The 27,430-nt window shown below is 48.0% G+C and overlaps 1 protein-coding gene and 1 pseudogene across 11 annotated transcripts in view; one reads left to right on the forward strand and one right to left on the reverse strand.

Annotated features, from left to right (window-relative positions):
• Positions 1 to 27,430, reverse strand: part of Ppp2r5c (protein phosphatase 2 regulatory subunit B'gamma) — a 127,732-nt gene that overhangs the window by 36,683 nt on the left and 63,619 nt on the right. For 10 of the 11 annotated variants that reach the window (XM_040742476.1, XM_040742478.1, XM_040742485.1 and 7 more), the window contains one exon: positions 9,833 to 10,032. In XM_040742476.1, the coding sequence (XP_040598410.1) occupies positions 9,833 to 10,032 (200 nt within the window). Of the gene's footprint in view, positions 1 to 9,832; positions 10,033 to 16,243; positions 16,371 to 27,430 lie in introns of those variants that run through there. The other variant, XM_040742481.1, reaches the window with a different exon arrangement.
• Positions 5,655 to 6,099, forward strand: LOC121139242 (annotated as a pseudogene).

Genomic DNA, 27,430 nt, shown 5'->3' on the forward strand with positions numbered 1-27,430 from the left:
TACATTCTTCTGATCTCAGGAGATGGGGGCAGATAAGGGGAACCTGTAATTGCACCAGGTCACTGCCAGGCTGCAGAGCAGAGAAAAACCAGGTGAAGCTCAGCAGTCAGGGCAGCGGAGGACAGAGGAGGGAGCTGCACAGAGTTGTGCAACCAGAAAAGGTTCTGTCGTCCATTAGCACAACGCCATGAAACAGTCTGATACGGAACATGTAGGCTTCTTCTTAAAGCCAAGACCTAAATAATACAGTGTAACAACCCACCACAGGCTGTGTGCACTGCAGTAGGTGTAAGTGTTTGGAGATGACTTAAAGCAGGAGGTAACTAAACATGGACAGGAAGACAGTTATGCAGACACGATAGATGCCCCTCATATAAAGCACCTGAGCATTCCCAGGGTGCAGATCCCCTTGGATGTTCAGAGTTGACTGTACTAGGGGAGGTTGGGAAGAGTGACTGTGTTAATCAAGCAAACTAGGAAAATCCACAACCCATGGAGCCTTGGATTCACACAAAAAAAGGCCTTGCCTTGGCAAAGGAAAGTTGCTAGCCTTGGGCTAGTATGGCTCAGGTTCTGCCTAATGCATTGACAGGCCACAGTGGCATACACCTTTAATCCCAGATTAAAGGCAGAGGCAGGTGGATCTCAGCGAGCTGGAGGCCAGTCTGGTCTACAAATCGAGTTCCAGGACAGTCAGGACTGTTAGACAGAGAAACCCTGTCTTGAAAAACAAAACAAAACAAACAAACAAAACCAACCATGTGTTTCTTTTACTATTTAAAACCATCAAACAAGGAACAATTTCAAAATTGTAAGGGCAGATCTCTAAAAAATGCTGATCGTTTCAAAGTGAGCTTGCCACTGTCATTCCCTCCTCTAACGCATGTTACTGTAAGGCTGATAAAACAAAAGCGACGAAGAAGAAGGGGCCATGGCATTCAACGCTCACTTGAAGCAGGTTTTAAACTTTCCTGGAGACTTCACTGGAGACTACCCTAACCTTCCTAGCCACTCTTTCCTTTCCCGTTGCAGACTCTCCTCACTCTTACAGGTCTCCTCCCCACACGGAAACAGCACAACAAAAGCAGAAAAGGGTGTCCGTCTCAACAGTCACGTGGCCCAGGAGGCGCGTGTCCGGGGCATGGGGGTAAAGCATCACAGCTTTGTTCCAGCACATCCCGAGGAAAACCTATAAGCCGATGTGTGAGCAGGTGTGCTACAGTGACTAAGCTAACAGGGCGAGCTCTAAAACAATGGGGTGAGTACCAACAGACTATGAAGAGGCCTGCTTTTAGCATTTTTTTAATTTGTGGATTTCTGATAATAAACAGGGTACATAATGTTATTAAAATGTTTTAAAATTATCAAAAACGTATAGCCAAGGGGAATTTCCAAGGTCATACAATCCAAAGGCAAGTTTGCTAGCAGCTGGGACTGTACCTCTCTAGGTTTATTTTTAGAACCTGCTTAAATAGGGAATCGATAACTCAGACCTGGTGTGAGTGACGCCTCGCTGTTTACTTCGTGACTCACTTTCTCTTTGCTATTTTGATTTCATCCTTATGAATTTATTTCACAGACATAAGATGACACTTCACACCATGTGTTTTTAATATCCCAGTCACCACTTAACCTAATCTTGCCCACTCTCCATGAAATAGCACTGCAGCTTAATGTTCTAACTGCAAACAGGCAACAGGAAGGTTGGGCTATGGTATATTACAGCCTGGGAATGCTTGCCCAGCATGTGTGAGGCTTTAGGTCCAATCCCTAGTACTGCAAAAACAAAACCAAAAAAAAAAAAAATCAAAAAACCAAAACAATACTCACACTATACCATAAAGTCACAAAAATTAACTCCAATTCCAGGTATGGGAGTTGGCTCAGTGGTTAAGAGCATTCATTCTTGGGAAGGATCAGGGTTCAACTCCCAGTACCACATGGAGACAGCACACCACGTCCTCAGGCACAAGACGCACATGCAGTGTTTGGACACACATGCAGGCAAAGCACACTACTTCACAATGAGGGACAGCGAGTGAGCTCAGTATCTATTCTAGGTAGTCTCACAGGCGTGCTGTGAGGAGTGTGTCTACAAAAATGTTTATGAATAAATTTAAAAACTTAAAAACTAGAAACAAGACCCAGAGTAGCCCAAGCTGGGAAGATTGGCTCTGCAAAGCCTGGGAGGATGGTTACTTTCCAGTCCACTTCTGAGGCCACAGAGGGAGATAACGACTTGATCACAGTGGCTAGCCATCTTCCCAACACTTCCCCTGTCTCCACGCGGCACAGGACTGTGAGAGCTTTCTGTATGTGGACGCCAGAGGCCAACCTTGGGTGTCACTCCTCAGACGCTGTACACTTCTTTGGCTGTTGTTTAAAGACAGAGTCTGTCCCTGGCCTGGAACTCACTGCATCAGCTAGGCTCGCTGGTCACCAAGCACTAGGGAGTCCTTGCTTGTCTTCGCCTCCAGCACTGCTGCTACAAGTGTCCTCTGCCATGTCCAGCTTTTTTAAAAAACACGGGTTGTGGGAACTGAACTCAGGTCCTGCCTGCACTTTAGTGACTGATAGGTTTTTTTTTTTTTTTTTCTCTGCAGTAATTTGCACTAAAGAGAATTAAGCTATTGGCCTAAAGCAACACAGTTAGTGGGTGGGAAGCAGCAAGTCCCTCCCCAACTTCACCATGTTGTTTGGTGGGTCATGATCATTGTACCCACTCCTTGGTTATGGCTATGGATCAAAGGCAAGCAGGGGACGTGGGCATCGGGCCAGTCTTTCCTCGGAGATTGTAAAAGCCACCGCCATCTAAGGATATTTAAGAGAATAAAGCTGCACATGGGGCACGGGACATGGGGCACAGAGAGAAAGCTGTCCCTGTGAGCCTGGGGACCAAGTCTGAGCTATCCCACGTCTGACAAATTCTTCTGAGTACACGCAGCAGTGAATTGAGCAGCCAAACCTAACTGGAGTTGCATCCTTCTTAAGTCAGGATTCTGTGGAGTAGCTCTTCTCCCTAAACATCTCAAATCGAATTCACACCACATCTGGTTTCTACCCTGATACCACCCACTCGGCCCATTTCTCTTGGCCCTCCCAGCCATGTAACTAACCCCACTACTTGTACCAGCCAGCGTCATCAGGTTGCAGGGGCCAGACTCTAGCCTCTTGTGCCTCAGGCTTCTGGAGCACTGTCTCTGCCACAGCCAGTTCACCCTGACAGTGGCAGTGGCTGTCTCTCAGACAGGTCCAGACAGGCTCTGGGGGCCCTGAGGCTGGCGCACTACCATTTTCAGAGGAAGCACCCAGGGCAGCAGGGTGCTGGAGTGCATAAGGGATGCGGTGTGTGTTTCCCGACACAGTGAGTGAGTGCACCACACTGCATTCTGCTAGCGACCGGGTAATCCCAGAGCTCCTTGCTCCGTGAAGGCCCCTGAGACAGCCAATCTAGCCAAACAGTGGGCCAGCCAGACCCTTTTCTGCCCTCAAGGTTTCCTTCCCCACATCCAAGGCTTTGTAGAAAGCAGCATCACTTGACTTCAGTGATTCAGGAGCTCAACTTTTCTGCCCAGGAATTTACAGTCAGCAGGGTTTTGCTTTATGTAATTTATGTAAACATAAGCTAACACATTCAGGTTAGGGATATTTAAATGGCAGCACTTCTAACTGGTCCTTCAATTCCTTCTGTCTTGGGGCAGCAGACTTGACTGTAACAACAGAAGTGGTGTTGTAGGGCCCAGGCCCACCAGTCACCGTTTCTATGCAGGAGTCGGCCAGATGCCTTCATAGAAAGAGCAGGTGCGCTTGGCTTGTTGGATGATCTCAATCTTGTCTATAGAAAGGAACCAAGGCAGGTGCATATTTGCCAACAATAACCCTGATCTTCCCAGTGTCTTCAGCTATGTCACTGAGCCCAGAAAGGAAGCCAGAATCTGTTAAACATGTGGCAGGTATACCTCCCAGTGACCTGGATGGCAGATGAACACAGTGCTGCAGGGCGTCCCCGGGGGTCTGCTTTTGCAGGCCGTCCCCAGGGGTTATCCAGGAACCTGGACCTCTGCTAAGCTTCCAAAGGCTATGGGAGACACGGCCTCTGATGACAGCTACTTTGTAAGATAAGAGCTTAACCTTTTTAGAATTAGGATCTAGCTAAGCTCCTAAAAATTACCAGAGACCCCAAAGAGCATTTTATCATTCTAACTACTAGGGTCTGCTATGTGAGAAATTAGCCACAAGTTAGAATAGTAATTATGCCTAAAATATAAAACGCTTGTGAGAAATAACTAGTACCTCCCCAAACCTAAAGGATTTTGCTGGAGGAGTGGCTCTGTATTATATTTTCAGCAGTTGTCATGGCTGTTCTTGGTTGGACCCACTTTAAATCTGCATCTTCTGAGATGGAAGACCCACCTTTAACCTGGCCACACGTTTTGATGAAGGACACGGAAGATGGAAGCTTGCTCTCCTTGCCTGCTTGTTTTCCCGTTCCCTGGCATTACATTCCTTCACTGGCGTTACAGCCTGCTTCTTCAGGGTTCTGGCACACACTGAAGATCAGCTGAGACAGCCAGCCTCATGAACTGAACAACTACTAGACTCTTGGACCTTTCCCTGGTAGGCGGCCATTGTTGGACTGCTGGCTCACAGCCTGTAAGCCGTTCTAATGAATCCCTTCTGTGTATGTACTCATTCACTCTACCAGTTCTACTCCAGAGAGCCCTGACTAACACACCGGGCGTGGCTGTTCAGAGAACGGCTGGGCCATCCTGCCTCACCCAGCTACGGATCGAGAGGGAGGAACATTCAACAGCCAGGGAAATGAATCCCTTTGGTATTGCAACACAACTGGACCAGCAGCGATTTACTACAGGTGACATGCTATGGACAGAGACATCATCAGGGGATGACCTGCCCCTGCTTCCAGTCAAACCCAGGTGGGTCACACACTCAGTATGAATGAATCTTTTGCCTGTGAGTGATTTTGTTTATGTCACATGGAAAATATCGGTTTGCTGAGTTATATAGATCCTAATGACTTACCTCATCCCCATGCTACCAAGCCCAAAGCCCCTTGGAGGCTGGTATGCTGACAACAAATACCATCAGTTATTTCCTGGAAAGTGTAGTCTCATTTTTTTTTAATGAAAGAAAAATGCCTAGTAAATATTGAAGTCTGAATCACAAGTTTTTGCCAGTAATTTTCAGGTGAAAACAGTTTCCATGCCAACAGTGGTAAATTCTGTACCGCTGCACTGCACACCTTCTCCAGGCCCCTGTGTATCATGCAACCACCAGAGCCATCTTCCACAGCTCACCGACATTAATCTAGCCCACTGTTTCAGGCAGACCTGGAGTTTTACGTTTCTCACAGTAGGGCCACTGGCTGGCTGCTTGCCGTCACATGCTGTACCCACTACTGCCCCTGCTTCATCAGTGCAACGTCAACACAGTGGAAGAGTCAAAGTCTCGGTGTCACTATGGAAATGTCTGACTTTACAGAGTTTCTGAAAGGTCCTGGGAACCAGGAACCTATGCAGCCCTGATCTGGACAAAGGCTCGAGCCTTAGAAATCTTATGTAAACCTTTTTCGCTCCCTGGTCATCTTGGCGGCTGCTCTTGGTTGGGGGCTGTCCCACACCTAAGGCAGGAAGATGGTGGCCACAATGAAGATGGAAAAGTCCCTGGAGTCGATCACTCCAGGCTCCAGCTTGTTATGAAAAGTAGGAAGTACGTGCTGGCATGCAAACAGACTCTCAAGACGATCAGACTGGGCAAAGCCAAGCTGGTCATCCTCGCCAACAACTGCCCGGCTGTGAGGAAATCTGAAATAGGACACTATGCCATGTTGGCTAAAACCAGTGTCCATCACCACAGCAGCAATAACACTGACCAGGGCACACATGTGGACTGTGCTACAGAGTGTGCACACTGACTGTCACTCACCCAGGTGACTCTGATATTATCGGAAGCATGCCAGAACAGACTGGTGAGAAGCGGTAACCCAGAGAAGCCTTCCTTTACTAAAGCCACCAGAGCTCTTTAAAAAAGAAAGAAAGACATCTTATGTACAAACTGGGTACAGATCTTCTTCTTCAGATTTTGAAAGGTTCCAACCCAGAGGTAACTCTGTACATACTGTAGGCAAAGCAGTCCCCTTTATCACCCTTACACCTTAGATATACTACAACTTAGCTTTGCCACCTGCAATCTGACTGTTAGATGATGTCCATGCCTAAAAAACAGATTAACTAGATAACTGGAAATGCATATGGTGGGTTATATTTGGAGTTTTGTGATGCCTGCCTAGGAAGCAGGGGACCACGAGTCCTTTCTGCACCCTGCTGCCCTACCCTCACCCCTGACTTGGAACTCAGACTTCTTTAGTGTGCAAAGGGGCAGGAGGGTCACACTAGCTGGTCTGTAAGGCTCTGGTCTATAGTGAACTTTGGCATATGAAAACACCTAGCACACTTGAAAAGATGTCAGACAAATGCGAACCAGAACCTCAGAGAGCTGCCAGGTCCCACTCTCAAGGACACGTGAAGCAAACAGGCAACAGAGTGCTGGGGATGAGGAGAAAGTCACACCCAAGACTGCAGACAGGAGTGTGAATTAGTGTAGTCATTCCGAAATCAGCCTGGCAGTTTCCCAGACTCTGAGCCACAGAGCATGCTAGGTACACGCCCACGAGAGACAGACAGGTTTGCACCGGTGCTGCTTCACGGCAACTTTATACACTAAGGCTCAAGTCCAAGCTGGTGTGGTGGCGCATGTCTACAACTCCCGAGACAGGCAGAGCTCTGTGTTCCAGGCCAGCCCGGTCCACATGCAGAGTTCCAGGTCTGTTGCAGGGTGTTTGCACACCGTGAAGTCAAATACGATTCTGACTGGTTTAATCAAGAGCTGAATGGCCAATACCCAAGCAGGAGAGGATGGGTGGGATTCTGAGGAGAGAGAGAAGAAGAGGAAGACCCTAGGCCAGAGAATTTCGCCAGCAGACTCAGCACATTGGATGTGTGGTGCTGAGAAGAGCTAACCAAGCCACTAGAATTAGATTAAAAAACATGGATTAAAGCCGGGCGGTGGTGGCGCACGCCTTTAATCCCAGCACTCGGGAGGCAGAGGCAGGCGGATCTCTGTGAGTTCGAGGCCAGCCTGGTCTACAGAGTGAGTTCCAGGACAGCCTCCAAAGCCACAGAGAAACCCTGTCTTGAAAAGACAAAACAAACAAACAAACAAAAAAGGATTACGTTATAAGGGCTAATGAGACAAGCCTAAACTAATAGACGATTTTCATAATTAATAAGTCCCAGTTATTTAAGGGCTGGCAGTCCCACAAGAAAGGCTGCTACACAGGTCAGCCAGCGCTACATAGTGAGACCTTGTCTCAAAACAAAAGGCCAGAAATAACCCTAATGCCACCAACTGGTGAACAAATGGGCAGAGGTGGCTCAGTGGTTAAGGGCACACTGGCTGCTCCGCCAGAGGACTGAGGTTTGACAGCCAACAACCACATGCCAGCTAACAACCATCTGTTATTCTAGTCCCAGGGGCTGTGACATCCTCTTCTGGCCTTTGAGGACACTATACATACATGGTACACAGACATACATGCAGGCGAAACACCCATATACATAAAATAAAAATTAAATCTCTATGAGTATATCTTTATAAGGGAATATTATGGCAAAATTATTTATCTAAAAAAGGGAATGAGATACAAGCATAGGCTATGGCATGGATTAGATTCAATCCCACTCTCTGGAAATGCTTGTCATGAGTTCATTTCATGAAATGTCCTGGGCAGTCAATCTACAGATACAGAGAGCAGGTCAAAGGCCACTCAGTTCAGACAGTGGTGAGGGAGCAAGACAAGATTCCCTTTGGGGAGAAATGTGCTGTTATGAGTGATGAGAATCGCTCTACGTTAAAAAGTCAAATTCCCCAGGTAGCGGGGCAAGCTGTAAGATAAATAGCATCTTTACAGCCATTAAGCCACTCATCACTCCGGTCAAACAGGCCATGTTTGTACAGCCACGCTACTGTAGATTCTTTAAAGTTAGTGGAAACTAACGTCTCTAAAAACACTAGAAACAAAATCTACACACAGAGCAGGACTCGCTGGGAAGGAGGCCTTGGTTGGCTGCCTGAATTCCATATGTCCTGTCTGTCTTAGAGCGTCACACACTAGAGCTACATCTAGCCCACCACACTCTTCCTTCCTTCACTGAACTTGTCATCATTGCTGTCTGGTAGTCTGGGGTTGAAATGTCCCCTGGGCTCATGTGTTTGAACACCTGTTCCCCAGCTTATGACAAGCTTTGGGAGGGGTGAACCTCTGAGGCAGGAGGTGTGACTGGTAAGAACGAGTCACTGGGAGTGGACCTTCCAGGGACACAGGCTGGCTGGAGCTCTCGTGGCTTCCTGATGAACAAAAGTCAGACATGGACAGACTGCCAACCACCACGACCTTTCCCACTGCCAGGCAGTCTGTCAGAGTGACAAGAAAGGACTAACAGACCATCAGCCCATACAAAGAACAGCAACAAATAAAACAAACATTCAACTCTCTCTGTTCCTACTCTTCTCAGAAAGCACCAGACACACGGAGGCAAAGGACAGCACACACAAGTATCTGACAGTGAGTAGTTCAGGACTCTCTCTCTAGATCCTCTCAGCCACATGGGAAAAAAGCAGAGACCACACCCTCAGCCTTGTAACGCACGGTTGCTTTTCTTCACGACAACACCATCTAAAACAATGCAGTATAGGTTGGCATATTTTACCCTTGTTGCCCACCTGAAATGAAAGCTTCAGGAGGGCAGAAATCTGTCCTTTCTCTGTGACCTCCCCACAGAGGAAATTCAGGAAATGTGTGTCAGATTCTTCTGGAAGTCACCTGCTCACCTCAAGGAGGGCATGATGTTCAGGAGAGGGAACAAAGTTAAGACAAAAGCAGAGGCTCTAGCTGGGTAATCCCTGCAACAGGAGAAGCAATGACGAACCCGAGAAAGTGGTCTCCAGAGTGATGGGCATCCCATGTGCTTCTGCCCACTGCTCCAGTGAGACACACGAGACACCAAGGCAAGCAGTCTGGGCATGTTTGGCCCAAATAAAGCAGTCTTCCTTCTTGGATTCAAGAGTTTAAATTAGGCAGCACTGGCTGCCAAGACTTCTTAAAAATAGAAATCTTCCATACTGTAACTGACTTACTAGGTACCAAGAAGCAGATTTAATTTTAAAAGAAAGTTAAGTTCAATATGTTCATCTTAAATGAATAAAGGAAATGGCTCTTTAAGTATCTGATGTGAGAGCACATCTGATAATCACAGAAGAAAATGAAGCGATACCCCTGATGTGGGCCATAAATAGTGTTCCAGGAGGACTGACTATAAGATGTAACACAAGAGTAAAACCCCGAAAGCTGTAGATGATACTCAATACTGTTCCTTAAGATTCGGACTTGAGGTTGGCTTCCACAGCACGTGAGAGCTGGAACTGAGGAAAGACAGGAGCTTTGCACCCTGCCGAGGGCATCTGCTTTCTGCTGAGTGCTGGAATCTCCCTGCATATGCACGGGCAAGATGTTTGCTTCTAAACTACACGAGGAAACAATGACAACAAAACTAATGCTACATATGCTTAAGAAAAAAGTCAAGCCACAGAATTTAGAGACACCGTCATAGTAAACACAAACCAGGTTCTAACACTTGTATCCCACAGGGGGTGGTGACGGTTAAGTGAATGCAAACAGCTCCCCTCCCCAAGAGGGGCACGTCCAGATCTTTGGGGGAGGGGAGGGCCCACTCCTGGGTGGCTATGGACGTACCATGTGGACGACCTCTGGGTACACGGGCTCTGTGATCACGTTGCGGTTGTGGGTGATGTACTCTACCATCTCACTCAGCGCGGCCCGCTTCACCTCCTTCCACTTCAGGTCACTCAGCGGGTCAGAAACAAAGTCAAAGAGGACACAACACTGACGAAGCTTCTGGATGAAAAGCTTCTCTTGATCCGCAGGAGGGACATCTGAAAGGCAAGAGTGAGAGCTGTCAGTCACAGAACCGCCTCGCCCACAGGGCCCAGGGCACACTGCTCAGCCTCCTGTGGATGCCATGTGGCAGCAGGCACCTTCCGATGACGACTTTTGCTTATCTGAATCCTTGAGGACTAACATCAGAGAACAGGCGTGCGGACACTGCTACGTCAATTCCATAACCATTTCAACCCATGCAGAGACAAAAAGCATGGAAGCTGGGACATACGGCCAGCCAAAGGACACCTGTGAGACCATGAGAGCCACCGTGTCACATCACCACATACAAAGCCGGCTGACCATCCGAGCACCCAATGCTTCCTTCCCATGAAGAGAGTTTCCTTTCCGAACGATCCATCTTCTTACTAGCCTCTGATCCGCATCAAATCTACACCTTTGTTCACATTCCAACTTGCCAGAATGCCTTAAGTAAACTTGCACTTGTCAGAGCTTGTCTATATAGATTCCGTCTGTGGCATGTTCATTTTCTTAGCACTATGGGAGAACTAGGTGAAGCAGGGCAGTGGTGGTGCACACCTTTAATCCCAGCACTTGGGAGGCAGAGGCAGGCGGATCTCTGTGAGTTTTGAGGCCTGTCTGGTCTACAGAGTGAGTTTTAGGACAGCCAGGACTACACAAAGAAGTCCTATAGAGCGTACAGTTTACCCCACGAGTTACTTGGTACCCTTATCCAAGTCCTACTCACTGCCTGGCTTCTACCCAGTAGTCAGTACGGTCCCTCAAGACTTCTTTTCTGCACAATCCTTTAAGACGAGCAAGAAGGCAGCCATGGCAGTGCACACCTGTAATCCTGGCAGAGGCGGGTGGATCTCTGTGAGCTCTATTGGTTAGCTTGGTCTACATAAAGAATTCTGGGCATCGAGAGCATGTCTTAAAGTATAAATTAATTAACTAAAATAGGGGCCAGACATTTGGCTCAGTGGTGAGAGCATTTGCTGCCCTTGCATAAGACCAAGGTTTGATTCCCAGCACACACGTGGCAGCTCACAACCATCTGTATCCAGTTCTAGAGGATCTAAAGGACACAAGGCATGTACATGATATGTATACATACATGCAGGCAAACATGCACACACATAAAATAACAAATGAATCTAAAAGACTTTTTAAAATAAGACATGCCATTTGGCTATTATTGTTGTATTTTTAAAAACCAACAACAACGAAATAGGGCTGCAAAGTTAAAATATTGCACTTACAACCTGTCAAATATTTCCATATTTTAAAAATGCATGTTAACTTAGGTCTTCTTGGTCAGTGTATTTTTTAAATCCCCCTTTCTGCTGTGCTAATCAGACAGCGGGTGGAGATGATGAGGACCACGCTTCACCCTGGCTAGTTACCTCAAACACCTCTCATGTGCACCAGCAATTTCTTTTATCAATTTATTATGAATGTGAGGCAATTCCCAGTTACTGCAAGCTAAGTCCTCAATGACGCTGAGGTGCGAACCATACAGACACACTCATACAGTGTCTGTAGGGAAGGAACAGAAGAAAGACACCAGCTCTGAGCCTCAGAAACAAGGGAGAGTGGGGTTAAAAACCATCAGTCTTTCGCTGCTGTGCTGCCACGGTGCCTGTGAGGCGGCTAGACAGACAGACAGACAGACAAACAAACAAAACCAGGTTTTGAAGTTCACCCTTGACTGCACCCACGCTGTAGAAGACGGGATCTGGACGTGGTGCAGCTCATGGCTCTCTCTCTGCTGCTGGCGACTACACGCAGCCAGTCTTGGAGACTGTTCTTCAGCTTCGCCATTGTTTTTTGGATGCTGACAATTTTGAGCAGTTCCTCCAGGTGAGAACTAAGGTGAATGGGAAAGTTGGGACCCTGGGCAGAGGGGTTGTGATTATCGAGCAGAAAAAGCAAGAGCAAGGCCACTGTCATTCCCAAGGTGCCTTTCTCCAAAAGGTGTGTGAAATACCTCATCAAAAATATTTGAAGCCGGCTGGGCGTTGGTGGTGCACGCCTCTAATCCCAGCACTCGGGAGGCAGAGGCAGGCGGATCTCTGTGAGTTCAAGGCCAGCCAGGTCTACACAGTGAGTTCCAGGACAGTCTCCAAAGCTACAGAGAAACCCTGTCTCGAAAAACCAAAAAAAAAAAAAAATATTTGAAGCCGGTTGGTAGTGGCCCACGCCTTTAATCCCAGCACTTGGGACGGAGAGGCAGGGAGATCTCTCTGAGGTCAAGGCCAGCCTGGTCTACAAAGCGAATTCCAGGACAGCCAGGACTCTGTTACACAGAGAAACCCTGTCTCAAAAAATGAAACAAAACAAAACAGCAAAGATGAAACTGAAGAATAATCTAAGACTGTCTGCATGTGGTCACCAGCAGTAAAGAGAGCTATGAGCTGCAGATTAACCAGGACGAAGAGGAAGAAGACAAGGATTAAGACACATGGGTCTGGAATTTTGTATTAATTCATAAATACATAAATACATAAATGACGACAACAACAATAAAAAGATCACTGTTTCAAAAGCACATCTTCCAAGTGTTGAGGCTCACACTCACAATCCTATCAGTGACCATTCAGGGCTCACTCACAAAGCCTGCAGCGCTGTTCTTCACTGCCCACAGGGGCCCAGGCTCCCAGCTCACACTTGCCTATCATCAAGACAGCTGCAGCCGGGCGTTGGTGGCGCACGCCTTTAATCCCAGCACTCGGGAGGCAGAGGCAGGCGGATCTCTGTGAGTTCGAGGCCAGCTTGGTCTACAGAGTGAGTTCCAGGACAGCCTCCAAAGCCACAGAAAAACCCTGTCTCGAAAAACCAAAAAAAAAAAAAAAAAAAAAAAAAAAGACAGCTGCAGCAGACGCCTCCACTGTGCTTGTGAATGAATGCATCACAGAAGACTGAGGCAGGAGGATTGCTTCACATGCAAGGTCGGCCTGGCCTACACAAAGAGTTCCAGGCTAAGCTGGGCCACAAAATGAGACTTTGTCTCAATAAACAAACAAACAAACCAAAGTCCATCTACTGCAAGCCTAGTGTGGAAGCACAATAGGTTGATAAATGAACTGGTGAAGGACAGCAAGGAGAGCATCAGTGTGCCAGGGAGACAGCCATCACCAGGGGCTGCCCAAGACGCACAAGTGGACATAAGAAACAAACAGCAAGGGCTTCTAGAAACTGAGACGCGTACACTCCCTCCAACACAGGCGTAACAAACAGCAAGGGCTTCTAGAAACTGAGACGCGTACACTCCCTCCAACACAGGCGTAGATGCCTGTGCTCCAGGTCGTCTTGATGGTAAGAAGGAGTGAGCTGGGGGCCTGGAGACCACGGTGGGACAGTGAAGAATACTGCAGGCTTTTGTGAGTCCTGAACAGCCACTAATGCACACCGATGAACTCGTGTGCCTCAAATTAGGTACAGATTTTAACTCGAGTTAAAATGTTTGAGGTGATAGGATGAGAGACTCAGCTGCCTCGCTGTGCCAAGAGGCATCATGTGGACTCTCATTGGAAAGAAAAAAAAAAGTCAAGGGAGACAACCAAATTAGTAAAGCACACACACATACACACACACACACACACACACACACACACACGCTCACACACACTCACACATACACACAACACATATATACAATATATACACAAAACAAACAACAAACCCCAAATCCACACCTCCCTTTACATGGCAAGTTTTAGTTAAAAGGAATCTCTGGTCAGGTGTGGTTTCACCATGGACATCTGGCTGCCCTGGAACTCTCCATGTAGACTAGGCTGTCCTTGAACTTAGGCAGCCTCCTGCCTCTGCCTCCTGAGTGCTGGGATCAAAGGTGTGGCTACTTTGTGGGTTTTTTTTTAAAGACTTAGTTTTATCTTATGTTGTATAGGTGTTATTCTTGCATGCATGTCTGTTCACAACTGTGTACAGTACCCTCAGAGGCCAGAAGAGGGCAGTAGGTTCTCTGGAACTGGAGTTGCAGGTAGTTGTGGGTCACTGAGAGGGAACTAGGAGTTGAGTCCAGGTCTTCTGTAAGAGCAACAAGTGCTCTTAACCACCAAGTCATCTCTTTACCCTCTATTTCATTTGTTTGTTTTGTTTTTCAAGACAGGGTTTCTCTGTGTGGCCTAGCTGTTCTAGAACTTGCTCTGTAGACCAGGCTGGTCTTGAACTCACAGAGATCTGCCTGTCTGTCTCCCAAGTGCTGGGATCAAAGGCATGTGATACCACTTCCCGGCTTCCATGGACCATCTTAATGACCATTTCCACCAAGTGAGATAGCACACACCTGCAATCTCAGCATTCAGGAAGCAGAGACAGAAGGACAGAGACTCTGAGGCCAGGCTGTCTGATGGGGAATTAATTCTAGGCCCTACTGTTTGTACGCCTCGCCCCCCAATGTACCATTGCTGTAGTTAAGAATCCTTCACCTGTTTTCCTTCATGGCTGGACCATTCATCAACCTTTATTTACCCCATACAGGTTTGGGGAATGTGTTTTCAATATTAAGTATCCTAATACAGGAAAACGAGCTACTCCTCAAATTCTCCTTAAAATTTTCATTAAAATGTGTTGAATGCTATTTTATTTGTTATGCTCTGATGCTAGTGAAGATGATAGTCCCCCCCCCAAGATTAATTTTAGACTACTGTTGTAATACAGAAAAAAAACGCCATCTGTAACTGGCTACTCTGATGAGCTGTTTCTGTAAATACTCCTTTCAGTGAGCAAGCCCAGGTACAGTGTCCCTCTTTCCTGTGTGTCTGAGCTAGCCAGGACCTCCAAGTAGGACTGAAAGGAAGTAGGAGAGGCCCTTTATCTGCTCCCTAGCTTGGAGGTCATCATGGAATCCATTGCTGTTCTAGGAGATGAGTGAGAACCCACCTGTGTATTCAAAGTCACATCATTCTACTTCCTAACAGCTGCTTCCTGGGCCTGGGTCAGCAGAATCTACAAGCCTGGAGTGCAAAGGGGAGGTGTGGGAACCAGGGCATCCCGGGGAAGAACCATGGTGGGAGGAGCTGCTGCCCCAGAAGAGGACTTTTTGTGAAGCTTCATTAAACAGCTGAACTGTGTGTGGCCACTGGGGGCAGAGGGATGAACCCTGGAGTCATAGCAGCACTGGGCAGCAGGACATAGGTTATGTTAGCCTTTCAACACAGGACGCTATGTTGGCTGGGACACAGGGCCCAGGAAATAGAGACAGAAAGAAAGGAAGAAGTTAGGTCACATTATACTCAAAACTCAAATAAACTGGAGACATAGATCTACAAGGCAAGAGTCTAGGGCCTTTATAAAAATGATATTAGTTGGTTATTGTTTTGTCAACTTGACATAGCTTGGGTCATCTAAGAAGGAACCTCAACTGAGAAAAATGCTTCCATTAGATTGGCCTGCAGGCAAACCTGTAGGGGTATTTTTTTTATTATTATTAATGGTTGATGTGGGGACGGCTCAGCCTACTGCGGTGGTACCATCCCTGGGGCAGGTGGTCCTGGGTTCTCGAGCAAGCCATGGGGAGCAAGCCAATAAGCAGCATCCTCCCACGGCTTCTGCTTCAGTTCCTGCTCTGACTTCTCATGATGGACTGTGACGTGGACATGTAAACCAAATCAATCCTTTCTTCCCCAACTTGTTTTGGCCATGGTGTTTTATCACAGCAATGGAGAGAAAACTAAGACAACTATACAACAGTATATTAGAAGAACAGCCAGGCTGGCCTTTATTCTCAACCCTTGGGAAGCAGAGGCAGGTGGATCTCCGGGAGTTTAAAGCCAGCATGGTCTACAGAGTGAGTTCCAGGTGAGCTGAGGCTACACAGAAGGTTCTACCTCAAAAATATATGTATAAATAAAATAAAACAGAAGGGAAAGAATCAGGACTTTAGACACACAACCTAGTAAGCACTAAAAAAGATCATCAAGGAAACCACAGTAAAGTCAAAACCTTTTCCTTATCACTCTAAGAAGCTGGCTCTGTGGTTACATGTCTGTAATCCCAGCACTCAGGAGAACCACAAATTTAAGGCCAACTTGGACTACACAGCAAGTTTGTGGGTCAGTATAGGCAATATAGCAATACGGTTTTAAAAACCAAAATAAACAAAAATACAACCAGACACTACCAGCTATGCAGGAGTTGGCAGACACTCAACAGCAGGGGAGGAGCAGTGCCACAGCCAGCATTCACACCAGCTCACTGGGATGGAGGGAATTAGGCACTCACAATTACTGTGGAAGACATTGGTGCCCCAGGAACCCTGTGATGTCAGCATCTATGTACTACAACACACATAAGAGAATGTCCAGCGGGGTTGTTCTTAATAGATCATATCCAATGGAGGATCAGACTACGGGCACCCCGTAGCGCTTCTGCCATTCTAGAACAAAAGGAGTGCACAAAACAGTCAGATGGATGCAGATGCATCTTGACAAAACACTTGGTACACTTGAATCTGTGAAGGACCCAGCGGGAAGGTGACCTACTACAGATTGGGGGAGTTGTGACCAATTGGTTCCGTGAGGAGCTAGTCCATTATGATGGAGGTGGAGGGTGATCTATTATGGTCTGGATCTGCAGTAGCTACTTCAAAAGCTCGAAAGTTGGAGGCTTGATCCTTAGATATTGTGGGAGGTTCTAGAAAAAGTTTAGGAGGTGGGACCTAGCTGGAAGAAGCATGTCACTGGTCCTTGTGGCATTATCTTGCCCTGGCTCATTCTGGTATGTCCCATTTCTGTTTCCTGGGTATTGTAAGGCAACAAGCATCCTCAGTACTTTCCCACCCCCAGGATACTCTGCTCGAATTCAAGGCACTCAGTCAGCACAGACTGAGCACTTGAATCTGAATGAGCCAAGACAGCTTCCTTCAAGCTGTTTGTGTCAGGTGTTGTGGCCACAGCGAAGAAAAGTAATTAACACGTGTCCGGAAAGAGGAATGTAGGTTTGGGAGGAGCAGAAGCCACAGCTGGGGGGACTGTTGGAACTGTGGCGTGCTTCAGCTATGCTAAAAGGAGAAGACAACCCAAGGTACCCACTGTTCAAAGTGCAGAACTTAAAGCTAAGGGAAGACTGAAGATGATGCCTACCGCAAGGTATGGCTCCTGTGTTGTCCACACTGGTACTCAGTGAAATGTCTTCACAGAGCCGACTTATCTTTAGGGTCATCCCTAGGATCTACACTGGTCTTGCACTATCTGCTGGAACAGACAGATCTGAGCGGAACAGACTAAGGTCACTTAACTGGGAGTCATTTGCGTCACAACACTAAATGCATTAGAGCACCAAGTCCACTTGAACCTTAAGAAAGCTGAGGGCCTCACGGGACCAACTGTTCTTGACATGTGTACCCCTCCCTCCCCAGGGGGGGGTTACTGCAGCCAGGGCTCTGTGCAGAAAGATCTCAGAACCGTGGGAAGACAGACTTGAACCACAGAGGTTTTGTAAGCGATGAGTGCTGCAACTTTATCTGGGGACAAGATCTCCTTGGAAGAGACACTGAGTCAGGAAGCTAGCAGGGAGACCTACTTTAGCAAAGAGAAGGCCAAGGCATAGCCTGTGTGCCTGGCCTCAGCACACTCCCTGTGCCTTAGTTCTGCTCCTGGGGGTGTTGGCCTGGCAGGCTGTCATCTGTGGCGACAATGATCTCGTTATTTTTTGAGGTTCTGGGGATAGACCTGGAGGTTTCATGAAAGCTGTACCTCCAGCTCACCCTATGAAAGCATCATAATCTAACATCATTTATGTACACGAAGTAACACAACCTCTGGAAAACAGGCACTTAGCATCAACTCCTCACTTGGGCCCACATGCAGAACCAAAGCCTGACACTTAGCTTTCGCTTGGTATCTGACTCCTTTATCTTGGCCGAAGGCACAGAGATAGGCCACTGTCCTTAACCTTCTTTCTAGAGTGAGGTCTAGATTCCAAGAAGAATAAAACCTCCAAGGGCAGGCCTGCACCCACCTCCACCAAAGGTCAGGGTAACCCATGGAGGTGAAGTTGCACCCTGGAGCAGAACTGACCATCTTGCAGAAACAGGATTGAACCCTTCAGTGATGACAGGGGCAGGGACTTCTTCAGAAACTTGCAGGCCAGGACTGCCTGACTACACAGACCTCTTGCCACTTGCCCCAATCCTCCCTCTATTGAGCCCAAGTCTCATGTCAATACCCTAAACACAGACACTGGGGTCTCTAGGTCCCTTTGTGTTTCCTCTTTCCACGTGGCCAACTGAATAAATCTCCCTGCTTCCCGCCATTACTCGAGGTGGGATAGGTGGTCAAGCTTGTTGGGGCTACTGGAACCTAAGCTTTTCCTCTAAAAACGCTGTTCGCAACTGTAGCACATACAGTACTCAAAACCACTACACAATGTTAATGATTTGTTCTAGTTTTGTTTCTCTTGCCATGATAAAATAAGACGACAAAAATCAATTTAGAGGAGAAAGGGTTTATTTGGTTAACGATTTTAGGTTATAATCGTTGCGTAAAAGTCAGCAAGAAGTTGAGCAGCTACCACATCCATGCCAGGAGCAGAGAGAAAGAGCGTGGACACGCCCGTTCCTTTGAGGTCCCCTCTCTACCCTCACACAGTCCAGGGTGCCCTGCATAAAGAAAGGTGCTGCCATGTGAGCCGGGGCCTCTTTCCTCAATTCACACTGTAAACAAGACCACCCCCCCCCCACAGACACACTACAGGCCACTCTCGGCCAGACAGTCCTCACTCACACTCTCCTCAGGTGGTTCCACACTGTGTCAGGCTGAAAAATAAAACTAACCACACCATCATTTCTGGTAGCGCTAAAGACAGAACTCAGGGCCTTGTATGTGCCATGCAAAGGCTCAGCCACTGAGCGACACCATCCAATATCTAATTAATTCCCTCAAACTGTTGTATAAACTTGATGACTCCTGAAATTCACAATAAATCTTCCTTAATTTCAAAGTTCAAGTCTCTTCTTTTGCCCATTCTAATGTGTACATCTCTCGTATTAACAAGCCTAAAATCATGCTACATATTTTTCTTCGTCTTTCTCTAGCTGGGTTTTACTACAAGCGGCCGCCATGCTGGAGTCTAAACGGGCATATTTCATGTCACTTTTCATGTCAGTTTCTATCTTACTTCGTGCCACCTGAACTGTTGTCTCTAAGGACTGAAGAGGCGCCTGGTACTAAGAGGCAGGCGGGCAGGCAGGCAGGCAGGCAGGCGGGCAGGCAGGCAGGCGGGCAGGCAGGCAGGCGGGCAGGCGGGCGGGCAGGCAGGCGGGCGCTGAAGAACGGGCACTCGCGGGAGTGCTCTGTCCATCTTGGCTCAGCTTTGCTAGGTGGTACCCAGGGGAAGCCACAGCCAGCAGCCTTTGCTCTCACTAGGCCCTGGCCTCCCTCCCTCTGGGCTGTGGGGTACAATCAGGGCAAAGTGAAAGTGCTGCCCGCCTCACCAGTGTGGGCGGGAAGACGGGTGCGGGTTCCCACACCGCCACTCTTGTCCTAAGCGTTTGGACAGACAGCCTGCGCGCTCTACTGTGCCACTGTCTCCCCGATCCCATGGCTCCCACACTGCTCTCATCACTAGTCCAGACCCTCCTTGCCACAGGAAAAGCAGCTGCCTGTCCATACCCTCCCCCAAAGCCTAGGGATGCTCCCTGGGGCGCCTGCTTTCCTTTGCAGATGAGGTGGGGGCACACTGCTTGCTTACACGTTGCCACCACTGGTTCTCGTGAAATTAGGTGCTATTTATAAGGCAGTCATTTCACCTGAAAAAGTGGGAGTTGAAGCCAAGTTCTAGTTCATTCATTTTTTCCTCCCAAACGGGAAGGGGTGAGGAGGGCGGGGTTGGGTGGGGCTGGGTAGAGAAGGTCAGGTGGAGATAAGGGGCAGGCCAGGAGAAACTGGTCTTTGTAAATTTAGCTAACTGAATTTTCTAATGCAGACTTGAAGACACACAGAGGGGCCAAGTGGACTTCCAGTCTAGTCTCAGCAGGCTGAAGCCTGAAACCTCCCATGGATGTGTGTATCCAGGGAGGGATCCCCATCTCGAGGCACAGGTGACACACAAGAGGAGCCAAGAGCCCAGAATGCTCACCATTGCACAGGGGAAAGAGTCCAGAATGCTCACCATTGCACAGGGGAAAGAGTCAGAATGCTCACCATTGCACAGGGGAAAGAGTCCAGAATGCTCACCATTGCACAGGGGAAAGAGTCAGAATGCTCACCATTGCACAGGGGAAAGAGTCCAGAATGCTCACCATTGCACAGGGGAAAGAGTCCAGAATGCTCACCATTGCACAGGGGAAAGAGTCAGAATGCTCACCATTGCACAGGGGAAAGAGTCCAGAATGCTCACCATTGCACAGGGGAAAGAGTCCAGAATGCTCACCATTGCACAGGGGAAAGAGTCCAGAATGCTCACCATTGCACAGGGGAAAGAGTCAGAATGCTCACCATTGCACAGGGGAAAGAGTCCAGAATGCTCACCATTGCACAGGGGAAAGAGTCCAGAATGCTCACCATTGCACAGGGGAAAGAGTCCAGAATGCTCACCAATGCACAGGGGAAAGAGTCCAGAATGCTCACCAATGCACAGGGGAAAGAGTCCAGAATGCTCACCAATGCACAGGGGAAAGAGTCCAGAATGCTCACCAATGCACAGGGGAAAGAGTCCAGAATGCTCACCATTGCACAGGGGAAAGAGTCAGAATGCTCACCATTGTACAGGGGAAAGAGGGATTCAAGAGTCGGTCCAAGGGAAGACCTGTTTTTTTCAAACAGGGAAATATTAAGGCAAGGCAAACAAACTCCTAAGAGTAAACACATAAATCCGACAGAGCGCTGTCTGTTGATGTGAGCCGTGTTCCCTACCTCAGAACCTAGGTGTGGAATGCCCGTGGGGAGCAGGGGTGGATGCTGTCATTACTGCCAATTAGCAAATGCTATCACCTGTGGCAGAGCCCTGCCACTTCATCTTCCACTCATTAAATATTAATAACACTGCCGCACCTGGTGGCCGAGCCTGTTCATTCATCTAAAGAACAAGGGCAGACAGCGAGTATGACTGTCACAGGAAGATTCCAGAACTTCCAGCAGCCACAAGAGCACAGACGTCACAAAGCTACCCTGAAAGGGAAACAGGCAGCTCTGCCCAGTTTCTAGCTTCCTGTTTCTTTGCTCAGCATCTCAAACACAGTCACTTCTTTCTGGACACAGACTCTGTTGCTATGGATCCTGGGCTCTTTTCACACATGATGGTCACTGCAGGGCTGAGGACAGGTGCAATGAAGGAGACAGTCTCAGGGGCCTGCATGCTGGCACCTGTGGAGCTGAGAGTCCCAACTGGAGTGCTAGTCTTAAAGGGACAGCCTGGGAATCCGGGTCACAAAGCACAAGGAAATCAAAAACGGCGCGTGCTGTCATCTTTGGGAACTCTGGATCTGAAGATGCCTCTCTGAGCCCACATCTCTGCTGTCCTCCCTTCTAAAACACAAGTGAAGTCCTGCTCTTGCTGAGCCCGGGAGGGTTCATGTGCCCAAGCCCAATCCCCACAGCCAGGCATGCAGTAGATAGAGACTTAGGCCCACCATGCTGTTACAGACAGGGCCTCTGGGAGGTAAGTGAAAGTAAGTGAGGTCATCAAGAGGGGCCCCACAAACTTGGGCTATGTGCTAAAATAAACTCCTTTTCTTTACATAACATTGGCTCAGGGTTATCACATAGAAAAAGAGCCCTCGCTCAGAGCAGCCGCGTCAGCCTCCCTGGCCATCAGAGCATCACTGCTAAGATGCTAGCAGCAGCAGTGAAGCTGGCCAGTGAAGATGCATGTCCTGTCTGAGCATGCTTCTTCAGGCCCTCAGAGCCCGTGAAAGGATAGAGCAGCTGACTGTGAGCGGGCTGCCTAAAAAGAATTAAAGACAAAGGGGCCAAGTGTGCTACCCTGTGCTCCCGACGGCTTCTGTAGACCCCCAGCTCTCAGCTCAGCGCCCACAGATGAAAGGCACTCTACAACTGTGTCATGCACAAATTAATGATGCTGACATGTCCAATGTCAATGAGCCCTGACTTTTCTTCCTGGAGGCTGCAGCCCACCTCTCTATTACAGCCTGGCTGCTAGCTAATGGGCTCTGGGGAGTGACTGAATCTTGGGGGTTCTGAGCTCATCAGTGCATGAATCCCTTGATGGAGTCACAGTATGATAGCATCACCAGAAAGTGATGAAAGGGAACAGAGTGGCTGAGGCCTAGTTGGAGGAAGTAGATCTGTGGGGTATGTTCCAGTGTTGCCCTGGACCCTTCCTGCATCCCTTTTCTTAGCTTCCTGTTGGCCATAGGTAAGTTGCCTCTACCATGTATTCCCTGCAACACGATTTTCTACCTCACAGTGGTCCTAGAATCAAAGCAGCCAAGGTCTATGGACTGAAGCCTCTGACACTGTGACCTCAAACAAACCTTTCTCCCCTTAAGTCATGCTAAGTATTTTGTCACAGCAACATAAAGTCGGATTAATACACTCCCACTGAGGTGACTGGGAGCGGCAGGGGCATTCCCCAGGGGACAGGCACTCCTCTCTCACTGGGTAGAGAAGAGGCCACCTCCGGGGCAGGACGCCCAGGTTGGAGAGAGAGGGAAATGTATGAATCCTGAAGTATAAATGGAAAGCCTATATATCTTTCTTTTCCTCTCCTTTCTTCTTAATTTAAGGAGGACAACTCTATTAGGATTAAGGAAAATCCCAGGGCAGGAGAGTTATAAAGCATAGCTGCTGCCAGAGGGACAAGGGGAGGGAGGGAAAACAGACAGGCCACTTGGGCTCGCGGAGGTCAGCCACAGGGGAGGGGAGTCTTAGGGGAAGAAAGCCTGAAGTACTACAAGAGGCACCCTAGGCTCTGGCCAGCATTAGAGGGGAGGGGGAGGAGAGGAGGGAGAGGGGAGGGGAGGGGGGAGGGGAAGGCTGTATCTTTCTGACTCAAAACACTGAAAGGCGGACAGAACCTCATGGTGGTTGGCAGGACTGCTGGAACCTACATTTCTTAAGCCTGTTAGTTACTGTCTCCAGCAAAGAACACATTAACAATTTAACTAATTGTCTCAATACAATAAAACCCTTTTCCTTCAGCAGGCTGCTCACCATTCCTGTCACTACTGCCCCTGTAGACTGAGGGGTCGAGGCCCATGGTAGGCCTGCTTACACTGTTGTTTCATCATTCTGGGTAATTTCCAGGTGGGCTAAACAGAAAACAAGCAACTGCTACACTCTGCCCAAGCTGAGTGCTCTTGGAGAGCCCTGCGATGGTGAGGCAGGGGACCGAGTGACAAGACCTTGGCTGGAGCCCAGCTCAGTGCTTGCTCCGCTCTCTTCAAGCAAGAACGTTGACCAACCATCAACAAATGGCCAACCTGGAGCCCCTTGGCACCGTGTCCTTTTCTTTTTAATGGTGGCTTGAGGGGAGACAAGTAGGTACCTGGTAACTCTGGCCTCTGACATAACTGCTCCCTGAATTATACAACTATAATTTATTTAGTAAGAAATACAGTATGTATACACATATACACTCACAGGTTCAAGTATATATTTCAGTTTTTTGAGATAGGGTCTGACTACATAGTGTAGGCTAGCTCTGAATTCACAACAATCCCACCTCAGCCTCCAGAGTTCTGAGATTACAGGTGTCTTTTTACCTAGCTACTTACGAGGATATTCAACAGGCTGACTAATAAATGCTTTCCTTTTGGAAAAGTGTACACACATACTACTATTTTTACTCTAGTGACTAGTTATATGCTGAAAGTCATTCAGAAACAACCCCCCCCCTTTTTTTTGCAGTGGTGAGGATAGAACCCAGGCCTTGTGTATGGTGGGCAAGAGCTGAACTTCCATCTCATATCTGACCCTTTTATACATCTGAACAGAAAACGAGCCTGTGTTCCAGATCCTGAACACACTCCTCATGCCTTCCACTTAATTCTGTTCACAGGACAGGCCCAGAGTGGGGCTGGCTAGCCAACCGTGGGGAGAAGTCTGAGGGCTGTGATGCCCTCATTGTCTCCTAGAAGAACAGGGAAGCCTGCCAGACAGAGAGTGCTCCTCCCCAGATGCAGCCATGTGACACCAGTCTTCTGTGGCCCTGGCGCAGGGCCCTCTCCCTGACTGACCCTCTGGCCTTACAGGACTCAGTGGCAGACATTTCTTTCCCTCCAGTTTCTAGGACCATGACAGCTTGGTACGTCTGCTCTCTGCACATCTGAGGCTGGATAGCTTCACTGCAGAATGTATCCTTATTCATGTACCCATTCCTTCTCGACTCTTTAACTGAGGACTCCTGTGTAGAAGCCTCCTGACCACTGCTCTCGGTGTTGTACTGCTCACACGGGACTCCTAAGATGTATCCTTTATGGTCTGAACCTTCCAGAAGCAGCAGTTTGTGCTCCCAACACTTCCAAGCCATACCCAGGTATAGCCACCCATCCATTCCTGAGATCTTTAAATCAGATAGCATTTGTTAAGTCTCTAATACTAAAGGCATAAGACCCTGGAGGGAATTTATCATAGTGTGTACATCTATAACCCCAGCTCTCAGGAGTCAGAAGAAGACAGAGATCAGCCTGAGAATAGCAACCCTGTCACAAAACCCAAACCAAACCCACACAACAAACTGGGCTACAGGTAGGACGACCTTAGCTGGAACAGTTTCCTTCTGAAGATATTAGTGACCCTGGGAAGGACTCCTTTAGTCTTTGGGCCTCAGTTTCCTCATGTAGAGAATAGGAATGTGGGGGATGAGGTAGGAGAAAGAGGATGGGAGAATGGGATGGGGGAGGAGAACATGAGGGATCAGGAAGGTAGAGTTGGGGGAAGGACAGAGAAGAAGAGCAAGAAAAGAGATACCTTAATAGAGGGAGCCATTATAGGTTTAAAGAGAAATCTGGCACTGGGGAAATGTCCAGAGATCTACAAGGATGACCCCAACTAAGAATCTAAGAGATAGTGGAGAGGCTACCTTAAATGTCATTCCCCTATAATGAGATTGATGACTATCTGATATGCCACCCTAGAGCCTTCATCCAGTAGTTGATGGAGAAGCAGAGATTCATAGCTAAACACCAAGCCAAACTCCTGGAATCCAGCTGTACAGAGGGAGGAGCAAAGAGGTCAATACCATGTTGGGGAAACCCACAGAAACAGCTGACCTGAGCAAGTGGGAGCTCACGGACCCCAGTCTGACAGCTGGGAAACAGGCATAAGACTGAACCAGGACCCCTAAACATGGGTATCAGTTGGGGGGCTTGGGCAGTCTATGGGGTCTCTGGCAATGTAACCTAGTGTGTGAATGGACTTTTGGAGTCCATTCCGTATGAAGGGTTACTCTCTCAGCCTAGATACACGGGGAAGGGCCTCAGTCCTGCCCCCAATGATGTAACAGACTTTGATGATCCCCCATGGAAGGCCTCACCTCCCATGGGGAGTGGATGGAGGTGGGGGTGGGGTGGGAGGATGGGAGGGGGAGGGAACTGGGATTGGTATGTAAAAAAAGATTTTTTAAACTTAAATACAAATTCATTTAAAAAAAGAAAATAGGAATACTTGTGACACTGGGTTGTAAACTAGAAGATATTATGTGTGTAGGGCAATCTCCCCAATGTAACCGTTTCAGTAAACCTCAGTCATTTTGATTTTTGATAACCATGCTTATCATTAGATCCTGTCACCCTCTAATCCTCGGAGGGCATCTGCAAGGGAAGAGACATTTCCCACCCATTCCAGGTGTTTCCAAGCAGGCCACTGATTTACCGAACTCAACAAATAAATCTGTACCTATCTAGAGGCAGAGTTTCTACTGAGCAGTGTCTGGTTCTGCATAACTCAATTGTGCTCCTGCCCTGCTCAGAAACAGGCCCTGGACATCCTTGCTTTAGAGCAGGACAGTGAACAGGGGTCAAGTTACTTAAATATTTGTTAAGAAGGCTGGCTGAAACTGAATGCAATTATCACAGTGCACACTACCAGATCACAGGGAGCCATTTTCTCTGCTAAGTTCATGAACATCTTAGTATTATCAACATGGGGCATGATTAGATTTGAGTGGGAAACTATACTGAAATTTTTTACATGTTTATGAAGGATTATGGTAGAGTAGGTTCTTTTTCTTTTCTGTATTGGTGTGTGTGTGTGTGTGAGTGTGTGAGTGTGTGTGTGTGTGTGTGTGTGTGTGTGTGTGTGTGTGTGTGTGTGTGTGTGTGAATTCAAGCAAGTGACTTGCAAGTGGGCACTGCACATAAATAAGCACCTGCAGGTAAACTGGATGTGGATGAATGACTCACACCTGCAGTTCCAGCACTTGTGATGCTGTAGCAAGAGGATCATGAGCACAAAGCCAGCCTGGGCTACATGGTAAAACTTTGTCTCAAAAAGCCCAAACCGCCGGGCGGTGGTGGCGCACGCCTTTAATCCCAGCACTCGGGAGGCAGAGGCAGGCGGATCTCTGTGAGTTCGAGGCCGGGCTAGACCGACAGCCTCCAAAACAATACAGAGAAACCCTGTCTTGTAAAAACCAAAAAAATAAATAAATAAAATAAAATAAAATAAAAAAGCCCAAACAACAACCTGTACATGAAATTTCCCCCTGTGGATTCCCAAGCTGTGGTTTCTGAATGAAACTACTTCAGTAGCTGACTGCTAATACTACATAACACATATTGCATATTTTTGAAGAATTTTGTCAGCCTGGCAGTGGTGGTGCACACCTTGAGTCCTAGCACTTGCGAGGCAGAGGCAGGTGGACCTCTCTGAGATCAAGGCCAGTCTGGTCTACAGAGTGAGTTCCAGGATAGCCAAGGCTGGAACCCAAGAGAAACCCTGTCTTGGGAAAGGAAAAACAAAAGGAATTTTGTCTTCAGAAAAATAAAACATGCTTATAGTAAAATAAAAAACAAGAAACCCAAACAATACAAGAAGGGATCACTCTTGAGATTAGCATTGTTGGTACCTGGATGCTACTCCACAGGGGTACCCTGTGAGCAGACGTGCAGATTAAATGGGCATACCCTTGGGGACTGAATGTCACACATACCCTGCTGTTCTCACTCCAACATCTAGTGTCCAGCTGTGGTTATCAGGCCAACATCATCTTCAATGATCTGAATGCACTTGTACTCTGTAGTACAGGTTAGTAAGGAGACTGGAGCATCCCATCACAGATAACTCAGGCTCAGGAGTACACTTCCTGGTTCTGCCGGGGCCTCACTGACAGACAGTGAACACTGCAAACGGCAAACACCGTCTACACCAGAAACTCTTTACTGGCCCATGGTAAGCCTGTATCCACCATATGACCTGAGGAGTCCAGGCTGCTGCCTCCCAGTCTTTGGTACCCTGTACTTCTCCCCCTGGACACCTCACCACTGGCCAGGCCACACAGGCCCACCTG

The sequence above is a fragment of the Mesocricetus auratus genome, unplaced genomic scaffold, assembly GCF_017639785.1.
Source record: "Mesocricetus auratus isolate SY011 unplaced genomic scaffold, BCM_Maur_2.0 Super-Scaffold_15014, whole genome shotgun sequence".
Classification (NCBI taxonomy): domain Eukaryota; kingdom Metazoa; phylum Chordata; class Mammalia; order Rodentia; family Cricetidae; genus Mesocricetus; species Mesocricetus auratus.